The 26,132-nt window shown below is 37.2% G+C and overlaps 1 protein-coding gene across 4 annotated transcripts in view; it reads right to left on the bottom strand.

Moving 5' to 3' along the window:
* LOC149813930 (putative LRR receptor-like serine/threonine-protein kinase At1g05700) overlaps nucleotides 1-13,161 on the bottom strand; it is a 38,909-nt gene extending 25,748 nt beyond the window's left edge. For all 4 annotated transcript variants that reach the window (XM_089991637.1, XM_089991636.1, XM_089991635.1 and 1 more), the window contains exons 1-2: nucleotides 13,028-13,161; nucleotides 11,563-12,115 (exon numbers count right to left, since the gene is read on the bottom strand). In XM_089991637.1, the coding sequence (XP_089847763.1) occupies nucleotides 11,563-12,115; nucleotides 13,028-13,097 (623 nt within the window). In that variant the 5' untranslated portion in view covers nucleotides 13,098-13,161. The remainder of the gene's footprint in view (nucleotides 1-11,562; nucleotides 12,116-13,027) is intronic.
* Nucleotides 13,162-26,132: the final 12,971 nt, after the last annotated feature.

Genomic DNA, 26,132 nt, shown 5'->3' on the forward strand with positions numbered 1-26,132 from the left:
TCGACCCCCCAGCCCCGTTGCCACTTTTTTTTTTCGGCAGGGGGGCGACCCCTGCATGGTTTTTTTTTTCTGGCAGAGGGTCGCCCCCGTGCCTCATTTTTTTATTTGGGAAGGGGGTCGCTCCCTACCTCATTTATTTTTTCTAGCAGGGGGGGCGACCCCCTGCGGCGTTTTGTTTTTTCTGGCAGGGGGTCGACCCCCCTGCCTCGTTGTTTAATTATTCGGGCAGGGGGTCGCCCCCTGCTTTTTCGGCAGGGGGTCGCCCTCTTGCCACTCATTTTTTTTCCCGGTAGGGGGTCGACCCCCCTGCCTCGTTGCCACTTTTTTTTCTCAGCAGGGGAGGCGACCACTGCATGGTTTTTTTTTTTTTAGCAGGGGGTCGCCCCCGTGCCTCATTTTTTTATTCGGGCAGGGGGTCACCCTCTGCCTCTTTTTTTTTTCCGGCAAGGGGGCGACCCCTGCCTCGTTTGTTTTTTCCGGCAGGGGTTGCCCCCATGCCTCATTTTTTATTCGGACAGGGGGTCACCCCCCTGTCATTTTTTTATTCGGGTAGGGGGTCGCCCCCCTATCATTTTTTTATTCGGGCATGGGGTCGCCCCCTACTTTTCCGGCAAGGGGGGGGGGGGGGGGGGCTTGCCTCGTTTTTTTTTCGGTAGGGAGTGACTTCATTTCAACACAATGTCTCTGGCAGATTTCTCAACGGAACCCGTTTGTGCCCCGCCACCTGTACTAAGTAAGTGACAAAAACAATGTAAATCGGGTAAATACCTGTGGTGAGTAAATGATGCAAGCGTATCACATGTTATTTAATTTATTGGATGCAACACTTTACTGTTCACACACTCACTTAATTGTTGATATATAGGACTGTTTTGTTAGAGTTTGGAGATCATGCTAAGTATGATTTTAATGTACGAGAATAGAAGTGTTCTTATTTTTTTAGTACGCATTTCATGCTAGGCATGGTAGTAGTTAGCGAGATATTGAAGTGTGTTTGTTGCAGATACATGTTTGACATTTTTTTTATATGAATGATTTTCATGTATTGCATTGTTTGATGTGATTGTATCCATGCTTACATGTAGTTACTTTCAATTTAATTATAACTTCCATGTAAAATTGTATAATAAAAGTATGCTTCAAATTAATGTATCGTGTTATGAATAGTTTGCACATGAAAATATTAAGTTATCAATGCATGCATCATAATTCTTGTGATTGTATGGCATCATATATTGCATGATAAATTTGATATTTTCTTCATCATAGCATTCTGATGGTTCTCTTTTAACTGGTTAGGATACATTTCGTAACATCATACGATAAAATAACTGCAAACCGTGAATGAATGTACCGTAGGATAGTTGACAATGAGTTATCGCATGAATATATGGATGGTGTTGAAAGTTTTATTGAATTTGCAACTGCAAGTGTCAATACAGTGGATCTCACAGGTCGGATTAGGTGTCCCTGCAAGATTTGTAGGAATAATCGATTTGTAGAACCTCATGGCGTTAGACATCACCTATACATGAAGGGTTTTGTCAGTCATTATCAGAATTGAACGTTTCATGGAGAAGAATTTAGAAACAATTTTGATGCACGAGTGAATGTGGTGCACGATAATCCATATATGGATTTGATATTTGATGCCGCAGGAACAGAACTCGGTGCTGCTATGGGTCCTAGTGATGTAAGAACTGGCGTAGATGAAGAATCACCAAACGATGCAGCTAGTAGATTTTATGATTTACTTAGAGATGCTGATGAACCACTTTGGAACGATTGCAAGAGTCACACTATCTTGTCTGCAGTTCTTCAACTAATGAATTTGAAGTCCGAGTATAATTTGATTCAATCATGTTTTGACCGTTTGTGCATGATTGTGAAAAGTATGTTGCCCAAAGATGAGAAATTGCCACAAAATTTCTATCGTGCGAAAGTTATGGTCAATGCTTTAGGTATGGGGTATAAAAAGATATATGCTTGTCTAAATTACTACATGTTGTATTTCAAGGATCAGGAAAACAACATATCATGCTCGTCATGTGGCCATCTTCGGTTCAAGCCAAAGACAAGAGGCAATGGTAGCACGAGATCAAAAGAAGTTTCATACAAGTCGCTCTGCTACTTTCCTATCACTCATAGATTGCAACGATTGTATATGTCTTTAAGGGCAACTAAACACATGATATGGCATGCAAATAAAGTTCGACATGATGAAGACAAGATCACGCATCCTGTTGACGCCGAATCTTGGAAGCACTTTGATCGTACTCATCAGAACTTCGCAATGAAAGCGAGAAATGTTAGACTCGGTCTATGTACAGATGGATTTAATCCATTTGAGGGTAGATCAACTCAATACTCATGTTGGTCAGTATTTGTAACTCCATACAACCTTCCACCAAGCTTGTGTATGAAGCGTCCAAATCTTTTCTTGTCTCTATTAATCCCTGGTTCGACCTCACCTAGCCAAATTCTTGATGTATATTTAAGGCCATTGATTGATGAACTAAAAGTACTGTGAGATAACGGTGTTACCACGTATGATGCCCACAAAAAACAAAATTTCAATATGAAGGTTGTTATTCTATGGACAATCAGTGACTTCCCTGCATATGGTATGTTATTTGGTTGAAGCACACATGGGAGGTTGGCATGTCCGTACTGCATGGAGGATACAAAAACTTTTAGATTGACACATGAAAGGAAGCCTTGCTGGTTTGAGTGTTATCGTCGATTTCTACCCAGCGATCATCCGTTACGACAACAAAGGAATACGTTTCGAGCTGGCACAACTGAAATGGAAGGTTTACCCATAAAATTGTCTGGCATAGAGATTTTAAAAAGATTGCGATACTTTCCAGATGTATTAACAGATGCCCGTAGTCCGACGCCCTTCCTTGGATTTGGAAATGATCACAATTGGACAAAGAAATCTATTTTTTGGGAACTACCATATTGGCCGACCCTATTGATATGACATAATTTGGATGTGATGCATGTGGAGAAAAATGTGTTTGATAATGTGTTTAATACAATAATGAATGTTAAAGGGAAACTAAAGGATAATTTGTAGGCCCGTATAGATTTAAAAGTAATATGTAAAAGACCATAATTGGAACTCAAAGAGTATAATGGCAAAGTACTGAAACCAAAGGCAAGGTACGTGCTTGGACCTGATCAAATAAAGAGGTATGTCAATGGTTGAGGCAGTTGAGATTTCCAGATGGATATGTCTCTAACATTGCACGGGCTGTGAAGATTGACGATGAACAATTATATGGGTTGAAGAGCCATGATTGTCATATCTTTATGCAACGATTAATACCCCTAGCATTTCATGATATGTTAGACAAACCTATATGGGGGGTATTGTCTGAGTTGAGTGAATTTTTTAGAACATTGTGCGCATCGGAAGTCGTAGTATCTGATATAAAGAATCTCGAGGACTCTGTCATCACTACTGTTTGTCTGCTAGAAAAGATTTTTTTTTGCCAGCATTTTTCGATGTTATGGAATATTTGATCATACATTTGCCATATGAACTAAGGGTTGGTGGTCCTGTGCAATATCGGTGGATGTACTCATTTGAAAGGTATATGTTTTCTTATATTTGTCTCTTCAATGACAGATATTTCAAATTTGAAATATATATTTTTGACAGATGCATGTTTGACCTCAAAAAAAAGGTTCGTAATAAAGCAAGAGTAGAATGCTCTATTTGTGAGGCATACACTTTAGAAGAGATTTCAAATTTCTCATTTATATACTTTGAACCTCACATTCCAACATGTTACACATGCCCGCCTCGTAACGATGATAGAGAACAAGTAACTGTAGCTGACAAACTGTCGATATTTCAACCACTTGGGCATGCATTTGGTAGTTGCCGATCAAGACTCTTGACAGATCGAGAGCAAGATGCAGCACACATCTATATATTTTTTAATTGCTCAGCAATCGACCCATACATCGAGTAAGTATATGTAGACGTAACATAATTTTAAATCCTTTTATGTGCTATACGTGCATACATGGTTCGATAATATAAGTATTTGTGGTTTGCAAACGATTTGATATGGAGTTGCGAAGAGAAGTTTCATATCTCACTGATGCAGAAGTACAAAAAGAACGTGAAACTAAGTTTGTGGAGTAGTTGAAAGAGTTGGTAAGGACGCACACATAAATTGTGTACTTGTAAACAACACTAAGTTACTTAATTGGTCGTGATCACAATCATTATTTATGTTTGTGTGTAGGTCCGGCATGGTGATGTTAAAGATCAAGGAATATGTGATTTACAAAATGGTCCGACCAAAGTTATGCAATGTTACAACGAGTACATCGTAAATGGTTACCGATTCCATACAAAAGATTACAGTATAAACAAATCAACGATGAATAGTGGCGTGTGTGTCAAGGGTAGCAGCTACGGTGAAAATGAACATGATTACTACGGTGTTATAGAGGAAATAATGAAGTTGACTTACTTAGGCATAAATAATAGGGTAACTTTATTCAAGTGTCATTGGTTTGATCAAACTGCAACAAGAGTCGACAAAGCCTCAGGCATTGTGGAGGTGAATCATAAATCAAGGTTTGGAACATATGAACCATTCATATTAGCCTCGCAAGCTCAACAAGTTTATTATACTTCATATTCGAGTACAAAAAAGTTAGATAGAAATGAATGGTGGGCAGTTTGCAAGGTGAAGTCCAAACTATACCCTGAGTATGATCAGTTACAAGAAGACAAGTTAACTGAAGAGAGTGATTACTATCAATCAGATGATATCTATGACTTCTCTTATGGTCACGATGTTGTGCATGATATGAATGTCATATCGCCATTGGTCGATGAAACATTCATAGAAGAATGTGATCCAAATGATATACCAAGTGAATGGGCAAACAATGAAAAAGAAGATGAATAAGAAGAAGACCATGAAGAAGAAGAAGAATATGAAAGTCAAACAAATGATGAGGAAGAATTCTTGAGCTAGTGAGCAAAATCTTGTAATACAAACCTCTATTTGAATGCATTACAATGTTTTTAATGTATTGCAATACTTAATGTGAATGATTTGAATGTATAGAAATGTATTGCAATGATTTAAATGTTTTGAATGTATTATTGCAATACTTGATGTGAATGATTTGAATGTATTATTGCATGTATAGAAATGTATTGCCATGATTTGAATATTTTGAATGTATTATTGCAATACTTGATGTGAATGATTTGAAAGTATTATTGCAATACTTGATGTGAATGATTTGAATGTTTTGAATATATAGAAATGTATTGCAATGATTTGAACATTTTGAATGTATTATTGCAATACTTGATTTGCATGATTTGAATGTTTTGAATGTATTATTACAATACATGATGTGAATGATTTGAATGTTTTGAATGTATTATTGCAATACTTGATGTGAATAATTTGAATGATTTGAATGTATTGCAATACTTGATTTAAATTATTTGAATGTATTGAAATACTTGATGTGAATGATTTGAAACAATTTGAATGTATTGCATGGCATTTTTTATTTGTTAGAATATGGTTCATGGAGGTTACAGTGGTCGTTCATCTAGTAGTAGCCAGTCTCAGCCTTCATCTTCATGGGCTCCTTTGATAGGTATATCATTTAACTAATTGGATACTTGATTAGTTGAAATGTGCATTCTGAGAATTTCTAACGTATTTTTTACAGATGATGTTTCGCTTGTACATGACCCACCTACACCAGTTGATCATACAAGTCAGGAGCCAACACAGAATGCAGGGTCTTCTCGATCTAGTACAAGAAGACTCATTCGAATAGTGTATATCGATAATCGACCGTAAGTATTTCGTTTTCACTTATTGCATATCTTATAAATATTGTATATTGATATTTACTGTATACCAATTCATGTGCAACATGAGGTTTGAGCCACAAGAAGTAGTACACGATATTAGGAATTCACTACTTCAACATCTACAAGGACCGGTCGCTCAATGGAAAGACTATCCAAAAGAGGTGATAAACAAATTGTGGTCCTCATTTACGGTATACAGTTGTTTGTCATAGTTAATGTGTTTTATATTTAATTTTTTGTTATAGTCATATCTACTAACATTCTGAAAATACATATAGGCTTTGAATCGCTTCGTAACTACGATGGAGGAACATGATGTAAGGAAGGTGTGGCAGAAGGTGACTGTCAATCAATTTGCAGACATGTTGCACAATATGAAGACTGCAGCAAAAAAAACATCTGACGGAATAGATAATCCACTACAGTGGAAGTGTCATGGCCCTATTACTATCAGGAAAGATTATTGGGAGGGAATGTGCAACAAGTAGGCTGGGGATGCATTTCGAAACCGCTCAGCGAAGGCTACACAAAATCGAGAGAAAATGCCCGAAGCCCATCTACACACTGGTGGATCTAGGACTTTTGGGAGCCACCAGAAGAAAATGGTAACTCATCAATATATATATATATAGTCAATTTTATAAGTATTGTTGCAAACCTGTTAACAAAATCTTTTATCATTTCACTTCGCAGGAAGCAGAAAAAGGAGGCATTGTGCCATACAAGGATGTATTTGTTGAAACACATAAACGTAAGACCACAGAAGAGTTTGTATCAGAGAAGGCGAGAGCGACAACGGTATGTATTTATTTTATTAATAAACATTGTAATAGACAAGTTACTATGAATTACGTTATCACAAATATTGTAATTCTTATTTATTAATTCATATTCTAATCATTACATTGTAGGAGTCATACGAGCAGCAAATGGTACAGCGATATGGCGATGACTCCACTTAGCATCCGCCTTTTGATCCTGCAGCATGAGTGACTGCAACCGGTGAACCCAAAAAAGGTCGTGTGTTCGGGTTTGGGAATCACATGAACACCACACCAGTCGTTGCCTCCTGCAGCCCGGGCCCACAGAGTGCTCCCGCCAGCATCAACTCTCAACGTCCAAATGACCCTGCTATGTCTTGGGATGGTGTTTGTTAGCGTCTTGAGGACAAAATGCAGTACTTTTTAGATGAAGTCATTCTCAACATTGTCCGTAATGAATTGTGCAACTTTTTTCAAGACAGAGGAACTTCGTCTGCATTCAACATGAGCTCCGGTGCCCGACAGGTATACAGTTTTTTTACTGCCTTAGAACACATATGAGCATGATAGAATCACATATGAAGTTTTTTACTGCTTTATAACACATATGAGCATGATAGAATCGTGTATAAAGTTATTTTACTGACTTAGAACACATATTAGCATGATAGAATCACATATAAAGTTTTTTTACTGCCTTAGAACACATATGAGCATGATAGAATCACGTATGAAGTTTTTTTACTGTCTTAGAACACATATGAGCATGATAGAATCACATATAAAGTTTTTTTATTGCTTTATAACGCATATGAGCATGATAAAATCACGTATGAAGTTTTTTTATTGCTTTATAACACATATGAGCATGATAAAATCACGTATAAAGTTTTTTTACTGCCTTAGAGCACATATGAGCATGATAGAATCACATATAAAGTTTTCTTACTAACTTATAACATATATAAGCATGATAGAATCACATATACAGTTTTTTTACTGCCTTAGAGCACATATGAGCATAGTAGAATCACATATACAGTTTTTTTACTGCCTTAGAGTACATATGAGCATGATAAAATCACATATACAGTTTTTTGCCTGCCTTAGAACACATATGAGCATGGTAGAATCACATATACAACTTTTTTACTGCCTTAGAGCACATATGAGCATGGTAGAATAACATATACAGTTTTTTTACTGCCTTAGAACACATATGAGCATGATAGAATCACATATAAAGTTTTTTTACTGCTTTATAACACAGATGTGCATGATAGAATCATGTATAAAGTTTTTTTACTGCCTTAGAACACATATGCGCATGATAGAATCACATATAGAGTAGGCTATATTTCAGTATATTTTGTTTATCAATACTGACATTTCTTTTCTCGTGTAGGTTGTTGGCGATAATCAGCGTAGTGGAGCTGAAGGGACAGATCGAGACACTGAACAAGTGGACCCACAAAATCTTGGCGATGATTAGATTTATGTGTTGAATTTATTCTACCTTCTTTTTGTTTCAAAAATGTAAATGTGAAATTGTAAATAATTAGAACTTGCGAATTCTATGGTGGATCGATTAATTGTTTCAGTTTCCTTTTATATGTATTTTGATGTGTATTTTATTTTTTATTCACAGGAAATATAAATTGTACAGGAAATATAAATTGTATCACGAGAATTTTTTTCTCGATATTCAATTTTCAAATATTTTTTAAATTTTTTTTCTTTTTTGCAACGGATTAGCGACGAATATGTCCGTCGCTATTTAATATTACCGTTGAATGTAGCGACGGCTGTAAATCTGTCGCCAAACCGAAGTCGTCGTTCAGTGACGACAGCCTTGCGACGAATTTTGTCATTCGTTATTCCGTCGCAATTTAGCGACGAAACTGGCGACAGATACAGTCTGTCGCTACTTAGCGACGGAATGGGCGACGGATATATGCTGTCGCTTATTATCCGATGCTAATCCGTCGCTAAGCTATTTAGCGATGGATTAGCGTCGGATTAACGACGGATTTAGGTCGTCGCTAATCCGCTGGTTTGTTGTAGTGAATTACCACCACTACCATTGTCATCGCCATCATTATCATCCAACCCAATCTAATTCGAGTTCGGGTTCGGGTTCGGGTTCGGGTACAACTAGAAATTGCGAACCCATATGAGTTAACGGGTTCGAGTATGTATTGGGTCAAGTATAAACCCGGTCAGGTCTTTAGTAGACCAATTTTGATTCATGTCAGATTTAGGCTTGAATATGAATAAAAAAAGTAGACCCATATAGGTTAATGGGTTCGGGTTTGAGCTCGGGTCTTGATATGATCGGTATTCTAAACCTATTTACCTGTCAATAAAAAATATGTAAATTAATAAAACCAATTGTTTATTAAGAAGATTATATGCTAACAAAATACAAGCTTAATAACTCTTCTAAATAATGTCAAAATCTAAATATAAAAAAAATACATTTACGCTAACCAAACATTTTAAATTAAAATAAAAAACCAACTATATATCATATTCAAAATATATCAAATTCAATGAGTTTTCAAGTATTATTCTTTAACTTTAATCTTATAATTTTCATGACAAAAGGGCAATAAAAAAGTATATGCACAAATGAATTAAAGTTTAGATTATTAAAATACAATGCATATTAATTCTAAGTTTATGAACATCTTTGAGCATACCCAACCTAGTTACACCCTTAATAAAGTCAATATGCTGGATAGGGATCGGGCGCAATTGTTCTCAATATCAGGCCGAGCACTCGATTGCTTTCTCACACCGTACGGAAATGGGATTTGGAGCCCTACATTTTTTCCTTGTCTTGCACTAACCTGAAAAGAGTGAGAAATTTGAAAATATGAAAGGGATATATAGGAATAGGAAAGTAGACGAATTGGGATCAGGTGCAATCACATTGCGTTTGTGTAATGTGCCACTGATTACCCTCCATTATGATCTGCTGTTGGGCCCTACTCTGACAAGCTGCACACCAGCAAATGAGGATGATATTGTGGAGCGGCAGATTGCCTTTGTGCAGTGTGATTGCAACTGATCTGGCCTCGATACCCGTAAGGGCTCCAATAGGTCAGCTTAAGGCTTCCAGATCAAAGGAAGTCGAGAGTTGGAAGAGTTTTACATTGTCAATACGGACATGAATCCGGAGTCAATGTGACACCTTTCCGCCTGTAACTGGATGTTCAAACTATAGCCGCAGTTTTTCCATGTTAAAGAAAAAAATTTAATAAAAAAACAAAGAGTACGATATGATGGGTTGGCCTGGTATGGTGCCAGTTCATGATAGGAAAGGTAAAACATCTCATGCACCCGAAAATCTGACAGATAGTAGGGGCGCGTTTGACTTGACGGGCGTAACAGTAGCGCCGGCAGGACTCTGCTTTTGCATGGGCTCCACGGGCATCCTTGTGTCCACACAAAGGCGGGACAAGGGAGCGCTGTTGGAGCATCCCACGGATGCTGAAACAGTGTCTGCTGCTGTTCCGCCACCCCCCAATGGAACGTGGCATCCAGACACAGTTCCACCCTTGCAAAAAAAAAAAAAAATTGATGCACGTGGACAGAGCGGGACAGCGCATCCATGCACACCCCTGCCCAGTATGAGACAGGACAGGGCGTCCCTATCTAGGCACATGAAACGGCCCCTAATTAAGGGTATGATCCCCTGTCCCAGGGAGGATTTAGAACACTGCTGTCGCTGGGAACACCAGCTAAAAAATGCTGGACACGGCGGAGGTGCATAATGTCACAAGTTGCGTCCGTTTCACGGTGAAACACCATTCCACCTTCACCTCCTGTTACATTGAGAACAGGATGGGGGAAGACTTATATATATATATCTTATTTCTTTCTCTTCTTCTTTGTTCTTCTCTCTTTCTTTTTTCTTTCTTTTTTTCTTTTTCATTCTTAGCTTTTTTCGTTTTTTTTCTCTCCTTAGGGTTTTTTCATTGATTTTTCTTAAGGCTTTTGTTATTTAATTTTATTAATTAGCACTTTTATTATTTAATTTTATTAGGGCTTTCCTTTGATTTGATCAGGGCTTTGAATAAAACATTTTCAATTAAGGTTTTAGATATTTAATTTGATTAAGACTTATTTTCTTTGATTTTCTTTGATTAAGGTTTTGAATTAAATTTCTTTAATTAGGGCTTTTGATACTTAATTTGATTAGGGCTTTTCTTGTATTTGATTAGAGTTATTTTTTTTATCTTCTTTCAATAAGGCTTTTTATATTTAATTTTATAGTTTAGTTATAGTTTTTTTGATTTATGATTTATTTTTCTTGTAGTTTATGTTTTTTTGGTTTATTTATGATTTATTTCTTGCATTTTAAGGTTTTATGATTTATTTATAATTTTTGCATTTATATATAAAAAATATATAAAATTCTTATTTTTTCAAATTACCTAAAATTTAATACATTTTTTTGTACTTGAATCCAGTTTGAGATCCATATTTGAGGCTAAAATCCATAATTTTTTTGATAAACTTTCATAATTAGATGCAATATGCTACTCATTAATTCATTTATATATTAAAAAATTATCAATTCTTATTTGTTTTCAAATTACCTAAATTTTAAATATTTTTAAGTTTTTAGATCACACTCGTATGGTTGGGTGGATAGAGTCGATTCAAAACTAAATTATCCAACCCATTATTCATAGGTATCCAAGCTGTCATAAAAACCAAACACTTACATATGGAACACAACTTCTTGTTCAATCGAAACTAACTTTGGACGTTGGACGTAGTTGTTACGGAACAAACATGACAAGCGTTCTGTCTGTTTTACTAAGCTGTTCCGTCCAATCTTGGACAAGCCATCAAACATGCCCTAAAGGATGCAACCAAATTCAACTGAAAACAATATTTCACAGAGTAACAGACCTGGAGAAGCTTCCGGACTGTGATTGGAAATACAATCTACGCCAAGTATGCAAAGCCAATGTTCCATTAACAACAGGATAAATAGCATCCCCCACTATAGGCCGAAGCTCCAAGGCAGATATGAAAGGTGCACGAGTACTTGTTGTTTTGCAGAGGCAAACATGGAAATAACTCCTCGTAGGCATAACTATGAATTCATACTCATACGAATCTGTAGCTGAAGCAGTCACTGTTTTGACAAAGGTGACTCCCAAATACAAGTCGAACTGAGGGAAAGAGCCCAATCCATCGTAGTTCCCATATAAGAACGAAATCCGAATTAAATACTTAGTTCCCGGAGTGACTGGCTGCAGCGTGTAACAATTCCTCTTTCCCTTTGGGAAACTCCTAAGTTGGTGGAGGCGTTTCGGCATTCCGTTCATAGAAGGGTCAGAGAAGTTGACAGTTCCAATTTCCCCAAATTTCATAAACTTGGAATCAGACACATAGGTGATTCCGGTGGTACTATCTACATAACTTTCTTCCAGACTGCCACAGTCGATGCTTATGAATCCTGCACGTTTTTTAATGAAAAAAGCTCAGAACATAAGGACTCCATTGAACTCTATTTCAAACTTAATACACCTCCAGGTTACTTGAATATCTTAATTCAAATTATTTGACGAAAAAAAATATAAAAAATTTTTGGCGATGGAAAAATTGCAGGCCCATATTTCTAATATGCATCACATTTTGATCAATTTCTCATAATACAAGCGCATAAAAGAAGAAAGATAACATCTACTTCCAACAATTTCACTTCTAAGTTCTATCTCAGCATCATCTAGGATACAACCTTAAGAATATGGGACGCAATATAAAAGAGAGATATTCACATAATTCATAACGGAATTCAAACTCTAGTTAACAATCATAAACCACTAATTTGTGTAATCTTTCTTCTATAGAATTCCAGATTATACGCTAATTCTTATTTTCACTCATTAATATCATATGGAAACTTCCCTCCTGGCTCCCCCACCAAAGAAAGGCAAAAGAAAAAAGAAAAAGAAACCAACTTATTACATTTCGCCAAATTTGTGAGCCGAGTATAAAAGAAAATATATCCATTATCCGGAGTCTGAAAAAAAAAAAAGAGTATAAAAGAATGATATCAATGAAGAAACTGGAGTCTGATTGTTTATGGATATCTGGAGTCTCTTCTTTTTCTCTCTCTCAAAAAAAAGAAGAGAAACAAAATATATTCATAATCAGACTTTCATGTTGTTGATGTCAGATGCTATAATTCCTTTGGCTTATCCAGAACTGGCACAGCCAGGACAGGCGGAGAAGCGAGAAAAAGGCTTCCACTGAATTGAATACATTCCATTAAACACCTTACCCTCGAAACCTAATCCTGGATCCCCAGGCCAAATCATCGCATCATCAAGAAAGAATTGTAGGGGGTGGGATTCCAAGAGTTTACCTGAAGGCTGCCCTCGGGCAAGTAACAGATGAAGTCCCCAAAAGAGGGAGCAGAGGATCACCGGAAGCATTGCTCTGGTCTCTGAGATCAGAAATCTCACAAAGCCGAAGATCAAGCGCGGCACTCGAATCCATGCCCTCTCTCTTTTATAGGGTTCCTTTCAATTTAAAATCTCCCGACGAAATTGAATTGAAAAAAACAAATGCTTGGAATTTTGATCGGGATTTCTCTTGTAGGGGTCAATGGCTCTGTCAATGATAACGATGGAAATTAGACCTCAACAAGTCCGGTTTATCATCTATTATCGTTCTTATTACATTTTGAGGGTTGTATATTTTGATAAAGATACGAGTGTTAACCACTGAGGTGGTATCCCGTGTGGTAAGCGGGGTCCTGTGCAGGATCGAATCCTTCCCACACATGGGTTCTGGTAGGGGTCCGCCTATAACCTCCGCTTGCCTTAAAAAAAAAAAATCTGGTACATTGTATGCGGTTGATTTTTCACCCCCACAAAATCTGACATACGCCTCTGAAAAAAATGACTGATAGGGGCACTCTGCCACCTACTCAACGATGCTCTTAAGTATGTGTCCATCACCAACCTCAAATCTAGGAAGATGTCAGCATCAAGCTATCTCGAGAATTCCAGGGGTCCAACCTGACACCATAGGTCTCTACATGCTCTGTCAGTCACCCTTGACGATGCATAACCGGTTTCGATACAGTCGTGCTAGAAATCTGCATTAATATTTAGAACGTCAAACAGATCCATTATCCATATGAGCATCTTGAACTGCATCTGGAAGTGGTGACCGCTCTGCCGAACGATCCAGAGGTACATCAGATGGCCTTTAATCTCAATGGGCTACTCTTGGGGCATGTGTATGCTGCCGAATTTGCACCTGCTACAATGCAGGGCATAGATCTGAACTGAACCAAGGTTTTGACGGGTTCCAATAATAAGGTTTGGGTCATATTGGATAGGCTTAGGTGGGAAGCTTATAGGACGCAGGGGTGGCTATAGGTAGGTCTGGGGTTGGGTAGGATGGTATAGTGTTTGGGTGGTGTTTGGTCCATCGTTGGAGTAGCCAGGAAATTGGGCTGGGTAAAGATTGAGTTGGATCAGGAACATCATGAATCGTCATACCCAAATCAGTATAGGTCGGATACTGGATCAGGTTTTGAGGGTAAAAGTTCTGGTTATTACCCAATCGAGATCAAAAATTATATTGGGTTTGGTCTTGACCTGGTTCGGGTTGGAACTGGAGCTTCGTCTAGGTCCCATTAGGTTCAGTTTGGGTTTGGGTTTAAGCTATTGGACTAGGGCCAAAAATAAGTGGTGAGGCCTTGCCAGAGGGATTTGAACCCTGTGCAATACCGAAATAAGGCAACTAGTGGATTTTGGGTCAAACCTAGACCTAGAACACCTGAAACTGGATTCTAGACTTGAAAATTGGCATGCAACACAGTTTGGGTGTTGAATCGGTTTAGAGAACTGACTTCCCCCAATAACCATCAGGTGGGACTCCACTAGTGTTTGAAAACCATAGATGGATCTCTCCTTCCGCTTGAGTAGGTGGCAGAGTGCCCCTATCAGACAACAGTAAAGGGCCCGCTGGTGGTGGGAAGGGAGTGAAAGATTCTGTGAAAGAACTTGCCGCAGATATGAAGACTCTATTATCTTGACTACTGAATTAAATGTTGTTCAACAAAAAAATGACTGGTTTGAACGACAATTGAGGAATATCTCGATTGGTGAAGTAATGGCATATGTTGGTCTACATATTAAGTTGCCTGAGCTGCAAAGCACTCGGAACTCTAGAGATCTCAAGAACTTTATTTACTTGATGAACCAGTACCTCGAGGTTGTGGGTATAACAGAAGGTGCATATTTGTTGCACACTACAACAATGTACCTTACGTATGATGTTGTACTTTGGTGAAAACACTGCAAAACCGATGTTGAGTGTGGGCGTCCTGTTGTAAATTTGCAAGTGAATCTCAAGAATGAATTGCATAACTTCTTTTTGTTGAAGAACACTACAAGAAAAATGTTAATTAGCAACAGAAATTTATGACGGATTATTTTTGTCACAAATTTACGATGGATTAGCTAGAGAAAATTAGGCGTCGCTAAAATTGAAATTAGTTGTAGAACTAGCGATGGAAAATATTTTGTCTCAAAATCCATTGCTAATTAGCGACAAAAATATTCTATTGCAAACTCCGTCACTAATTAGCGACAGATGAGCGGTAAAATTTTTATGTCGCTAATCCGTCGCTACTTTTCGATTTAAACCGGCCTATCTAGGGCGCAAAATTCTCCCTCGCTCTCTCCCCCTTTCCCCCGTAAAAGACGCCCTAATCGAGCCTTCTCCCCCCCCACCACCACCACCATTTCATTTTGTTCTTTCATTGCCGTCGTGATGCCTCCTCCCTTCCCCTTGTCCGCCATGACACCTCCTCCCCTTCCCCTTATCCACTATTGCCTGCACTATTTCATTTTCGGATTTTTTTTTACAACGTAGCTCCATCACCAGATGTTCCAGGGGGATCTGCCTGCCACATGCTTCTCACCATCTTCTTTCGAAGTTCCTCTATTTTTTTTTCCTTTTTTCATTCAATATTGTGGGTATAATGGTTCACCTGTTTTGATTTTGATGGTTTTTTTTTGTGGATTTTTATTTTTGTAGCAGAACATTTCAAGGGGTTCTGTCTGTCATCGACTTTTCACCATCATTCTCAACAAAGGTATGTTGTGGAAGTTCTCCTAGTTTTTTTTTTGTTAAATATTATGGGTGTAATGCATCACTCATTTTGATTTTGCTGGACAATTTGTTTCTATTGCTTTTCTCTGTGGATTTTGTGGTGAATTAAGTAGCATTGATTTCTTGTGAATTAATGTATTTTTTTTTTTTGAATTACTGTAGGAAAATGAAGATGGTGTTGACCCTTATCTTTTGTTGGGGTTCTTAATTTATGACATGTGATGAAGCTGAAAGAATGATGGAATGTCCAAATTTGAGTGGTTGGTGGTCTTTTGTGGTGTTTGATACGGTTATGTGAAGGGTGCATATGTTTTCTTTTTATCCATTCATTGAGATGTATAAATTTTCTCTTATTTAGCTATGAGGTTGCTAAAATTGAAAAAACTTGTTTATTACAATTTGAACAAATAAATTGTGTTTTTGTTTGAGGACATTTGGTCTAGTTTCTCAAGCCCTTTTTGGTATAAAATAATTTAAAATGGGGCATCAAAGCATCAGGAAATCACATTAATAACATGTCTTGTTGATGCTTTTATGTTCAGTTTCAATGTCAAAGGTGTATCCAACTATGTATATTAAAAATGTTACAGACCTTGCATTTGATGATATTGCTCCTCAGGACCCTGACTTTACATCAATTCAAGGTGATCAATAAGATCTGCTTCTAAGCCTCAAGGAAGTTCCACTGGGCTTGTTGAAATTTGAAAGTTTTTATTTTTATGTATATGGCATGGTCACCTAACTTATAATTCACAATACAGGCTTGGCAGAAGCAGGACTTATCTCAAGCAAACTTTCGTGTGAAGGGGGACAAGATAATTTATATTTTCCCCTGACAGGTAGCTTAATTACTTGGTATCTCATAGATATGGTCCTTGTCAATGTGCATTTCTCGTAATCTGCACATGAAGTTCATAAAACAGGCTAGATGATAAAACAATCTTCTTTTTTCTTTATTGCATAAACTGATATGTCTTTTGGTTCCTAACTTTTTCCTTCCACCCAAAAATGCATTACAGCCCTCTCTCACGTCAAGACCTGGTGAGTTGGAAGATGGAGGTTGAGAAACGTCAGATCCCAGAAGTTGATAAAAAGGTTATTCTTAGTCAATATCTAGTTATTTTAATAGCTCAAATTTTTATGGAGATAGAAAACTTAAGCTTTGCATTACTTGCTTTCAGATGCTTTATCAGCATTCTGGTTTCATTGACATAGATAGAATAAGTCAAGATGCCTGGCCTGCTCTTATGGTTGATATATCTGCTGAAGAACAAGGGATAACAAAACTTGCTTTTGGTATGAAAATATCCATTCAATATTTGTATGTAAGTAAATGTTTCATTCAAACACTAGAAAATACACTTTGACTCTCTTTTTGTTGTCTAAACATAGGTTATACAAGATTATTTCAACCTGATAAACTAGTCACAAAAGTACAAGCTGCTATTGCTCTTGTTGTTGGTAATGCTGCAGAAGTTGTTATCGAAGCCCCATTAACTATTTGAGCCTCTCAAGTTTTGTGTGGTTTTTCTTTCTTCATCCTTCACTTCCACTAAGTAATAGAACATTCAGTGTTGACTATTCTCTGAGAACAACTCTTCCCTGTAAAAATGTTCTTTATGTTTCTTTATTCCATTTTTTGTTAAAGATTTTCTTTTTTTCAGTTACAGCTAAGCATCTACTTTAGTGATATGTAGATTATCATTTTACAACAGTAAATATTTCATGGCCCATTCAATATTCTGTGAAGAAATTTATTTGTCAGTCACAATCACTGTTATATTGAAATATTCTTCTTCCAAAGTGATGATAGACTTCATGAACTAAAGGTGAATGCTCTTTTCCTTTGGGCACTTCCAAGTTTCAGCTTTTTTGGATATGGTTTTGAGTAGGATTACTTATATTAAGATATTAAAAATAGAGAAAACTTTATTATGAAAAGGGATTTTAGTATTTTTTGAAATCATGAATGCAACACGACAACTTTGCAGGCAATAATTGATCATAGTACTGTTGTTAGCAAGGGACATTTAACTATGTATTACTGTGGATCATGTCAACCAGAATATCAGATGATATTGATAGGTGCATGACCAACTTAGGTCATTGAATGTAGAACTATCTGTGTTTGTATCTTCCTCTCTGTGTGCACAGTAACATTATAGTTTAAGGGATAATCACAAATTTTGACTTTTTCTTCAATTCATCATAGTTAATCTAACAACACACCTTTTTATACTTATGTTAGCTGCATTCAATGTGTAGTATTTCAAAAAAAAAATGGTTTTGTATAACGAGAATTTTTTTATCGATATTTATATTTCAATTTTTTTTTAAAATTTTGCGACCGATATATATCCACTGCAAAACCAAATCCGCGTACCTAATCCGTCATAAATTAGCAATAGAAGTAGCGACAAATCAGTTTTGTTGCTAATTAGAGACCAAGAATATGCGACGAACTCTGTCCGTCGCTAATCCATTACTAAACATGATTAGTGACGGATAGCGTCCGTCGCTAATCTACATTTTTCTATTAGTAGAATGAGAGTAGAATTGCCCACAATAAGATGTTGACCCTAAGCATACTGAGTCAATTCATGAGTATGTCAAAGCATTCACCTATGCTAGATATTGAACACTGACCGGTTGTTATATTTCATGGTTTTTTAACATAAAAACATGTTTCTTTGAGGTTTTGAAATTTGGTACATTGTACTCAGTTGATTTTTCAATCTTAGAAAAGCATAATCCAAAGGGCTGTTTCTACTCAAGGGCCAGAAAAAAAATAAAAATATTGTATTTTTTTTTACTAAAGATGCCAAACTTTGAAATTGTGGAATTTGTGCACTTTGAATCCATGGGCCTACTTATTCAGAGGTCTCCGCTTAACCTATTTAATTGTGTTACTAAAAACATGTATCTCAATTATTCATTGATATGACACCCAATAATCCTTTTATCATCTCAAGTGGCACAAATTGCTAGGACTTGTAAACAAACCAAGCTGCTTACTTGCTTGGAACCAAGCTTGAACAAGAAGCTGCTTAGCTTAGCTCTGCTTGCGGAGGTTTGGTAAGCTCGTAATATGTATTTTGTAAGATGTATGACACATATAACGGGGATAATAATTGCTAGCTTCCTGGGTAGAACTCATAAGGTGAGCTTATTTTAATCAAATATGACCCCATGGATGTGTTCAATATGGACAAAATAGCCGGAATTGACCCATGGATCACATTTTTTTGACAAAAAATAAGTTTTTTGATGAATGAAAATCTGGTACATTGTATGCCGTTGATTTTTCACCCCCACAAAATCTGACATACACCTCTGAAAAACATGATCTAGGGGCCGGTTTATATTAAATCACGTACATCATATCCGGAGGGTCAGATGTTCAAACTTTCCTTACCTATGAGGGTAGTTAATTGAAGTGCATTACGAAAAATTATGCATCTAGTGTAATAAGAAAAATATTAGGCAGTTATGTATAAATAGTTTATAGGCTACGCAGTTCTTACAATGATAGTAAGGGTTTTGACGGGCCCTTTTCATATTTTTCTCTCTCTACGATCTCTCTCTAGCCCACCGCCTGCCGAACCACCGATGACCTTCAACCGACAATGGATTCTGGCCATCATCCACGGAGTCGCCGCCGGCCATTCCCTTCATCTGGTCAGCTCCCTCCCTCACCCGAATCCCTCACTCTCTCTCTCTAACCCTCCACTTGCTTGCCATCCCCTACTTCAGGTCTGCTCCCTCCTTCACCCAAATCTCTCTCTCTAACCCTCCACTCGTCGAACCACTTTTATAAGTATTTTTTTGTGTTACTTTCTCAATCAACTTGATTTTAGTTAAAAATTTAGGGTTTTATTTTTTTTAATTAGTATATCCGTGAGTAATGTTTGTTAGGATTTAGGAATTTGATTGCATGCTTGATTTAGGAATTTTAAGGTTCAATGAGTGTGTACACAAGTTGAACGGCTGTAGATGTGTTTTTTTATTAAGGGAGCATAAATTTAGGTGCTTTTAACAATATTAAAAACTTAGATGTATTTTTTTATTATCACCAAAACTTTTAGGTGTATTTGTTGAAAATTTTGCTTCTAAAATTAACGAATTTCTATATCCTCCAATTCGGAAGTTCTTCTGTTATTTATTTTAGTTTATCATTAAGTTGGTCTAGGCGACTTGGTCAAACTTGAGCAAGTTCCAAAGTCAAGAATATGGGGCTACGGGCAGTGGTCTACAAAATACAAGAGAAATTCCAACGAGAGTGATGGCTATTGGAATATGAATCTCGTATAGGGGCAGTGGTCTACATCGAGCTTCGAAAAACTTGACATGATGAGATGAGAGAACATTTGCTACCCTCTTGGGTAAGAAACCCCTTGAAATTAGTAGGGGAGGTTGTTTTAACCAAAATCTGACCTCATGGATGTGTTGGTCAAAATAGTAAGAATCATTTCTTCGATCATAGTTTTTGAACTATTAGGTACATTGTGGGCCATTGATTTTTCAACCATGTATAATCTGAGAAAAGAAAGTTCAGTTTTTATTAAACCCTGAAATGCCAGATGTATAAAAAATTGAAAAAATTAAATATATTACATTGTTTTACTAAAAGTTTTTTTTTTTCACCCGAGAGGGTAGCAAACATTACCACTGAGATAGGGATTATACCAAGTGACAATAGTTGACGTTGCAAATTTTGGCCAGTTCCATATGCATGTCAAATCGTCATCCTTTCTCACCTCATATGCAGACATAGATTGACTGACTTAGAAGATGTGTCCTTTTTTATGTTGAATCTATTGGCTGTCCACTTGCAGAAGAGGTCTAATCCAATATTGGTTGCCATGGCACGATTTCAGGTAACCAGCAACCTCCCATCACAAGCAACGTTGCAATACGCTCTTTACCCAAACGCATGAGTGTCCCTTTTCTCGAAGAAAAGAAATCATCTCATGTTCACATGATCTGGGTTTGAATGTCAAGTGCCGACAAGGCTCTCAAATCAGTTCCACTCATCCCTTATGTCATCTCTATCTCCATACCCTTCCTTTAGATTTGCAAGTTGTTTTGATCAAATCAGACTCCACATGGCATTTAAATCACCAAAATCGGACTTGTATCCTGAACCCATCTATATGGTCAGATTTGATAAAAACAAGTTGCTTCACAAGATTTAAAAGGGTATGAAGACGGGGGGATGACAGAGATAGGGGATGAGTGAAACCGAATTGCCGCTCTTACATGGCTGGGCCAATTGCAAATGAGTCAGGCCTATTAAATGAAAGACTTAAGCCCTGACCCGACCCATGACTTATCTGGCCGACTCTAAACCAAGGTCAAGTGGGCTCGGTATGCATGAAGCCTGGCTCATTATGAGTGAAGTACTTGAAGCCCATTGGGGTAATGATGTTCATCTCGAAATTGCAGCCAGACAATGCTACATGCAGAATAATCCATTTACTTGTGCCACTGAACGCATGTATTACACCGATCATAGATATGGATAGGCACTAATCCTTTCATCAGCAGGGGGTTCTCAAGTGACACAAATTGCTAGGGCTTGTAACGAACCAAGCCGCTTGTAACTTTCTACTCGACGACTAAACTGAGCTCATATTGAGCAAAGCAAGCCGAGCTACAACAGTTCATCAAAGCTCATTTATCAGCATTCGAGCAGCGCTGCATGGTATAGATGCACGTTTGCCTTGTTACCTCTAGGCAAATAGACAGACTTGAGGTTATTTTTCTTCCAAGTCAGAAGTTGCGAGACCTTTGGTTCAAAGATGAGAGTTGGGCAAATAATCCTCTGATCAATCTTTACTTCCTTTTTTTTTGTCAGATGAAATATCTTGAGATCTTAAATCCTCTGAATTCAAAAACTGAGGAATTTAGAAACACTGAAGCTGTTTTGAAATTGGCTGGGTATGTTTTTTGACTTTTTTTTTTACTATAAATTGGCTGGGTACGTTAGCTGTGAGAATGTGAGACTTTGTAAAAAACCAAGCCGTAAAAAAAAAAAAGAAAAACCCATAAATTATGCATTTTGGAAAGTAGCATCCGCTAGTAATTCATTCAACAGACCTCTCACTTTCTTCCATTGGAATATGCAGCTTGGGTGCTCCCAGCTTTCCACAAGAAATGCCCTATTTCCACATGATTCAAGTATTTACTTTGAGAATAAACTTCTTTCCAAACCCTTATTTTTAGTTACACAAAGCTACTCAACTAATCAGCTATTCTCCTAAGTTCAAGTTTTCTATTATCACACCCAGGGGCGTAGCTAGGATTCATGTGAGGGGGGGGCAAACAGGGGTGTAGCAAAAAAAAAATTATTTGTGTGATAGTTGGGGGGTCGGGGGCAGCGCGCCCGAAATTTTTTTTTTTGAGATAAAATAAAAAATGACTACAATTATTAATAAAAATCCATTTCATATGGACAAATCAAACTATTTGCTGCAGTCAGGGCTGGGCTGGGCTAAAAAATGGATAGAAATCTATTTCATATGGAATCAGGGCAGGGCTAGGACTGGATTTAAAAAAAAAAAAATAAAAATTAACTGTTTGGGGAGGCAGGACTGGGCTACAGCCCAGTCCTGCCCCCCCCTAGCTACGCCCCTGATCACACCCTTTAATTTGACCAACTGGACAAGCTCTGATTCACGTAGCCACCATCTATCAAACCTAATGGAAGAGTTTTTTCTTGAAATCAGACCCCCAAGAAACAATTAATGCGCCATGCATGGTCAGAGATGGTCCAAGAATGAAGGGGACACGAGCATCCAATCTAGCCTCTTGAGGCCAAAGACAATGAGCCCATGCCTTTCCCGTCCTTCGTAGGAAAAAGAAGAGAGCGGGTCATTTTGTTTTTTTCGTCGACCAGGATGAACCACGAGTCTTGATCTGGGCCCTACTTGAAAAGGGGGTTTGACGGATGGATCGCTCTGAGTCGTTGCTGAAGTCTTCACGTTCACTAGCAGAGGACAAAAGGCGCAGGCGCAGGTGTATAAAAAGACGAGAACATTCCTGTCTCGCTGTCGTGCAAAAATGTGGATCGTTTTGGCCTTTAAGCGAAAGTTTTCCAAAAAAAAAAAAACAATGATGCTCCTATCGTAATAATGCGTAAATGATCCGTCATGCATACACGCCCACATAAGATTGAAAGGCAAGTCAGATGTGCCATGTCCGTGTGCTTGCATCCACAATATTCACAGCAAACAAATTATACAAAAACCGGCAACTTGTCAGCTATTCACATAAAGGATTAACAATGTCGTCTATAACATTTACGGTGTATGTGGGAGGAGGCCAACCTGGTCTAGTTGGTCAAAGAGAACAAATAATTTGTATATATATATATATATATATATATATATATATATATATATATATATATATTTGATTTGGGTATATATATAAAATTTGAATTTGGGTAAGATCTAATTCAGAATTTGAGAATGAGATCAAGAGGGTCGGCTGAATCTCTCATGATTCTTGATTTCCCGATCAAAACCCGTTTGATAGGTAAAATGAATATTTTGTTTTTGTTCTGTTTTTTTTATAAAGCGAGCATAACTTTTCACTCCGATGCCATATTCAAGTGAATTTTAGGCCAATAGATTTCTCTTCCAAAGAAGAATCTATTAGTTAATGCCAATATATCATACCCCATGAATTGGGATCAAAGTCTAACAGAAAGGCTCGGGAAGTTTATTACACAAAACATGAGATTGAAAATGATGTTTTTAGTGATTTGTGATTTCTGTTTGTGTACAAATCTGAATTTGCAGAAAGACTAAGGCTGAGCCTTAGTTTGAGAATTTGGGCAATTTGATTTAAAGGATAATTCACAAATGACTCTCTAGATAATAAAACACAAGTTATATGTATAATGGCATTTGTATGCTTTGATTTCTGTTGTTCAAGAGTATGCAACATACTTGTGAATAAAAGTATTAGTTGCATGCTTAGAAATGTATGTTTCATGGCTTTTTAAAACAATGCATGTGGAATATGGTACATGTTATATGTTATTATGGTATATTGTTATTTTGTAAAATGTTGGTATATACTATGTTTCATGCCATGGAAGTACTTATTATAATGGTTTAATGCATGTAATATGTTATGAAAAAAGATTTTTGGGCATTAAGGTTATGGGGGTAAAGTTTCAATTTCTAAGAATAGAGGTTTGTTCTGAAAAATACATGCTTGTACCTTGAGAGGGGTCATTATGTCATGACATAAATTATCATGATCGGTCTTTATGATGGATTGTTATCCATAGAATTGTTATAATTGCATGCTAAACACTAGTTAGTGAATGTACATTTAACTTGTATAAAACACTAACATTGAGAAAAAAACAAAAAAGAAGTAAATAATCGGCCTAGGGCAACAATGCAGAAAGAGTTAGGAACTCTACCATAGGGCAACTTGCTTTAGTGATAACAAAATACAAGTATGAGGGTGTAAAACCCGCAAAATTTCGATAATTATCAAATTAAATAAAGGAATAAATCCTTGAAAGTAAATATGATAAAATAATATGGAGTCGATCCAAATGGATCTTGAATCCAAACTGGATAGAATGGATCCAGTATCTGGATTCGGGTACGACAAACAGATTCGGATCCTGGATGGATCCGAAACCCAATTAGAATCCAATTGGATTTTTATGGATCCAAATATGGTCGAATTTCGATCAAGAGACAAAAATCTAGTTAGAAGATTCAGAAGATCTAAAATACAATTCGTAATTGAAATTCGTCGAAAAATCAATTCGTATATAAAAGAATTAAACATGGCCAATAGTGCAACAAGATGAGAAACAGTGTTGTGGTGAGGTGTATTGCCTAGGGATGAGGCAACCCGAGTTCAAATCCCATGAACTACACTCACACAGATATATAAAAAAAAAAGATGGGTCTTTTTGTCAAAAATGTTATTTTTGGAATTTTCGCCAAAACCTTACTAAAGGTTAAATAAATTAATGTTGCAAGAATATGCAACGAAATTCAAAATAGCACACTGGAGGGGCTTGTTACCCCTTGCAAAAGAGGTCCCTAGTTCAAATCCCTTGTGCGCCATGGAGCCTTTTTGCTAAAAACGACTTTGAAAAAAAAACTGTGCCTTTTAAAATTCAACGAAACCTCCTCATTTAAGAAGGGTTTAAATGAGGAAAGGCTGGGCCATCAAAGGGGACGGCTGGACGGTTTCCAAAAAATTGAAACCCAACTGTTTTCCTCTATGGAAAGACCCACTTTCCCATATTTTCAAAATCTGGAAAAGTGGAGGTGAGGGGGTTACAAAAAAAACGTGAATGGTGGACAGTTTCAAAATTTTTAGAAATTAAAAATCATGCTTAAATGAAGGAGATTAATTAGGGAAAGGTGGGCCTTGAGAAAAGAAAACCGTGAACTCATTTTTGGGGCTCCATCATTTTCATCTCTCCCTCTCCTCTCTCAACTCTTCTCTCTCTCACGCCCATCCTCTCTCAGCCCAGCCATGAGACCTACCTGTTTGCTTCCAGCCATTGACACCATTATCCCTCTCTGCCCATCCGTGTGGCTCATCCTTGAGTGTTGTCCTCCACTACTTCCGGCAAGACTCTTGCTTGAAGTCATTCAACGCACCAACGAAGGAAGCGTGGCCACCTCCGGGTTCGATCTTCATCTAGAGGTAAGGGTATTTTATCTATGTGTTTATGTTCAGTGCCCTGTCACACAAATATAGTGCAGCAACCTCCGATTTCATGTATGAGTTTCCCATCTTTACATCCTAATTATAGAAACTGCTTCAGACAAGGGAAAAGTTCCATTGCAAGAACAGACTATCTACAAAGAAATAGAATATGAAAAGTTCTGTCAAATTTAAGATCTGAGTAATAGGTCTATTACCCATTGTTTTGCACTTGGAATAAAATGCCTACAACTAGTAGTAAGACTTGACTATCCATACGATAGAATGAAACTGGACTCCCGTATTAGATATAGCATTGCATCTGGCGCAAATTTTAAACGTGAGGAATATGAGGAGCTTCCTTCAATATGATTATTGAGAAAAATCTTAAAATCATGTTTAATGTATGATAGTCAATTTAGGATTTGATGAGGAAGCTTCTTTTGTGGTCAAATCCATTTTATTATACCGGGATCTCTTTAGGAAGTTTGACATCATTACTTATTGTGTTCATACAGTAATTGCATCTCGCAGATCTGAAAATCATTTTCAATTTGAGACCATAGTATGAGTGCCTGTCTTTGATTTGTTTCATCTCTGATTTATGATACAAGGCTTATACAGTGGATATGTTCTTTCAA

The sequence above is a fragment of the Nuphar pumila genome, chromosome 16, assembly GCF_984573655.1.
Source record: "Nuphar pumila chromosome 16, dmNupPumi1.hap1.1, whole genome shotgun sequence".
Taxonomy (NCBI): Eukaryota; Viridiplantae; Streptophyta; class Magnoliopsida; order Nymphaeales; family Nymphaeaceae; genus Nuphar; species Nuphar pumila.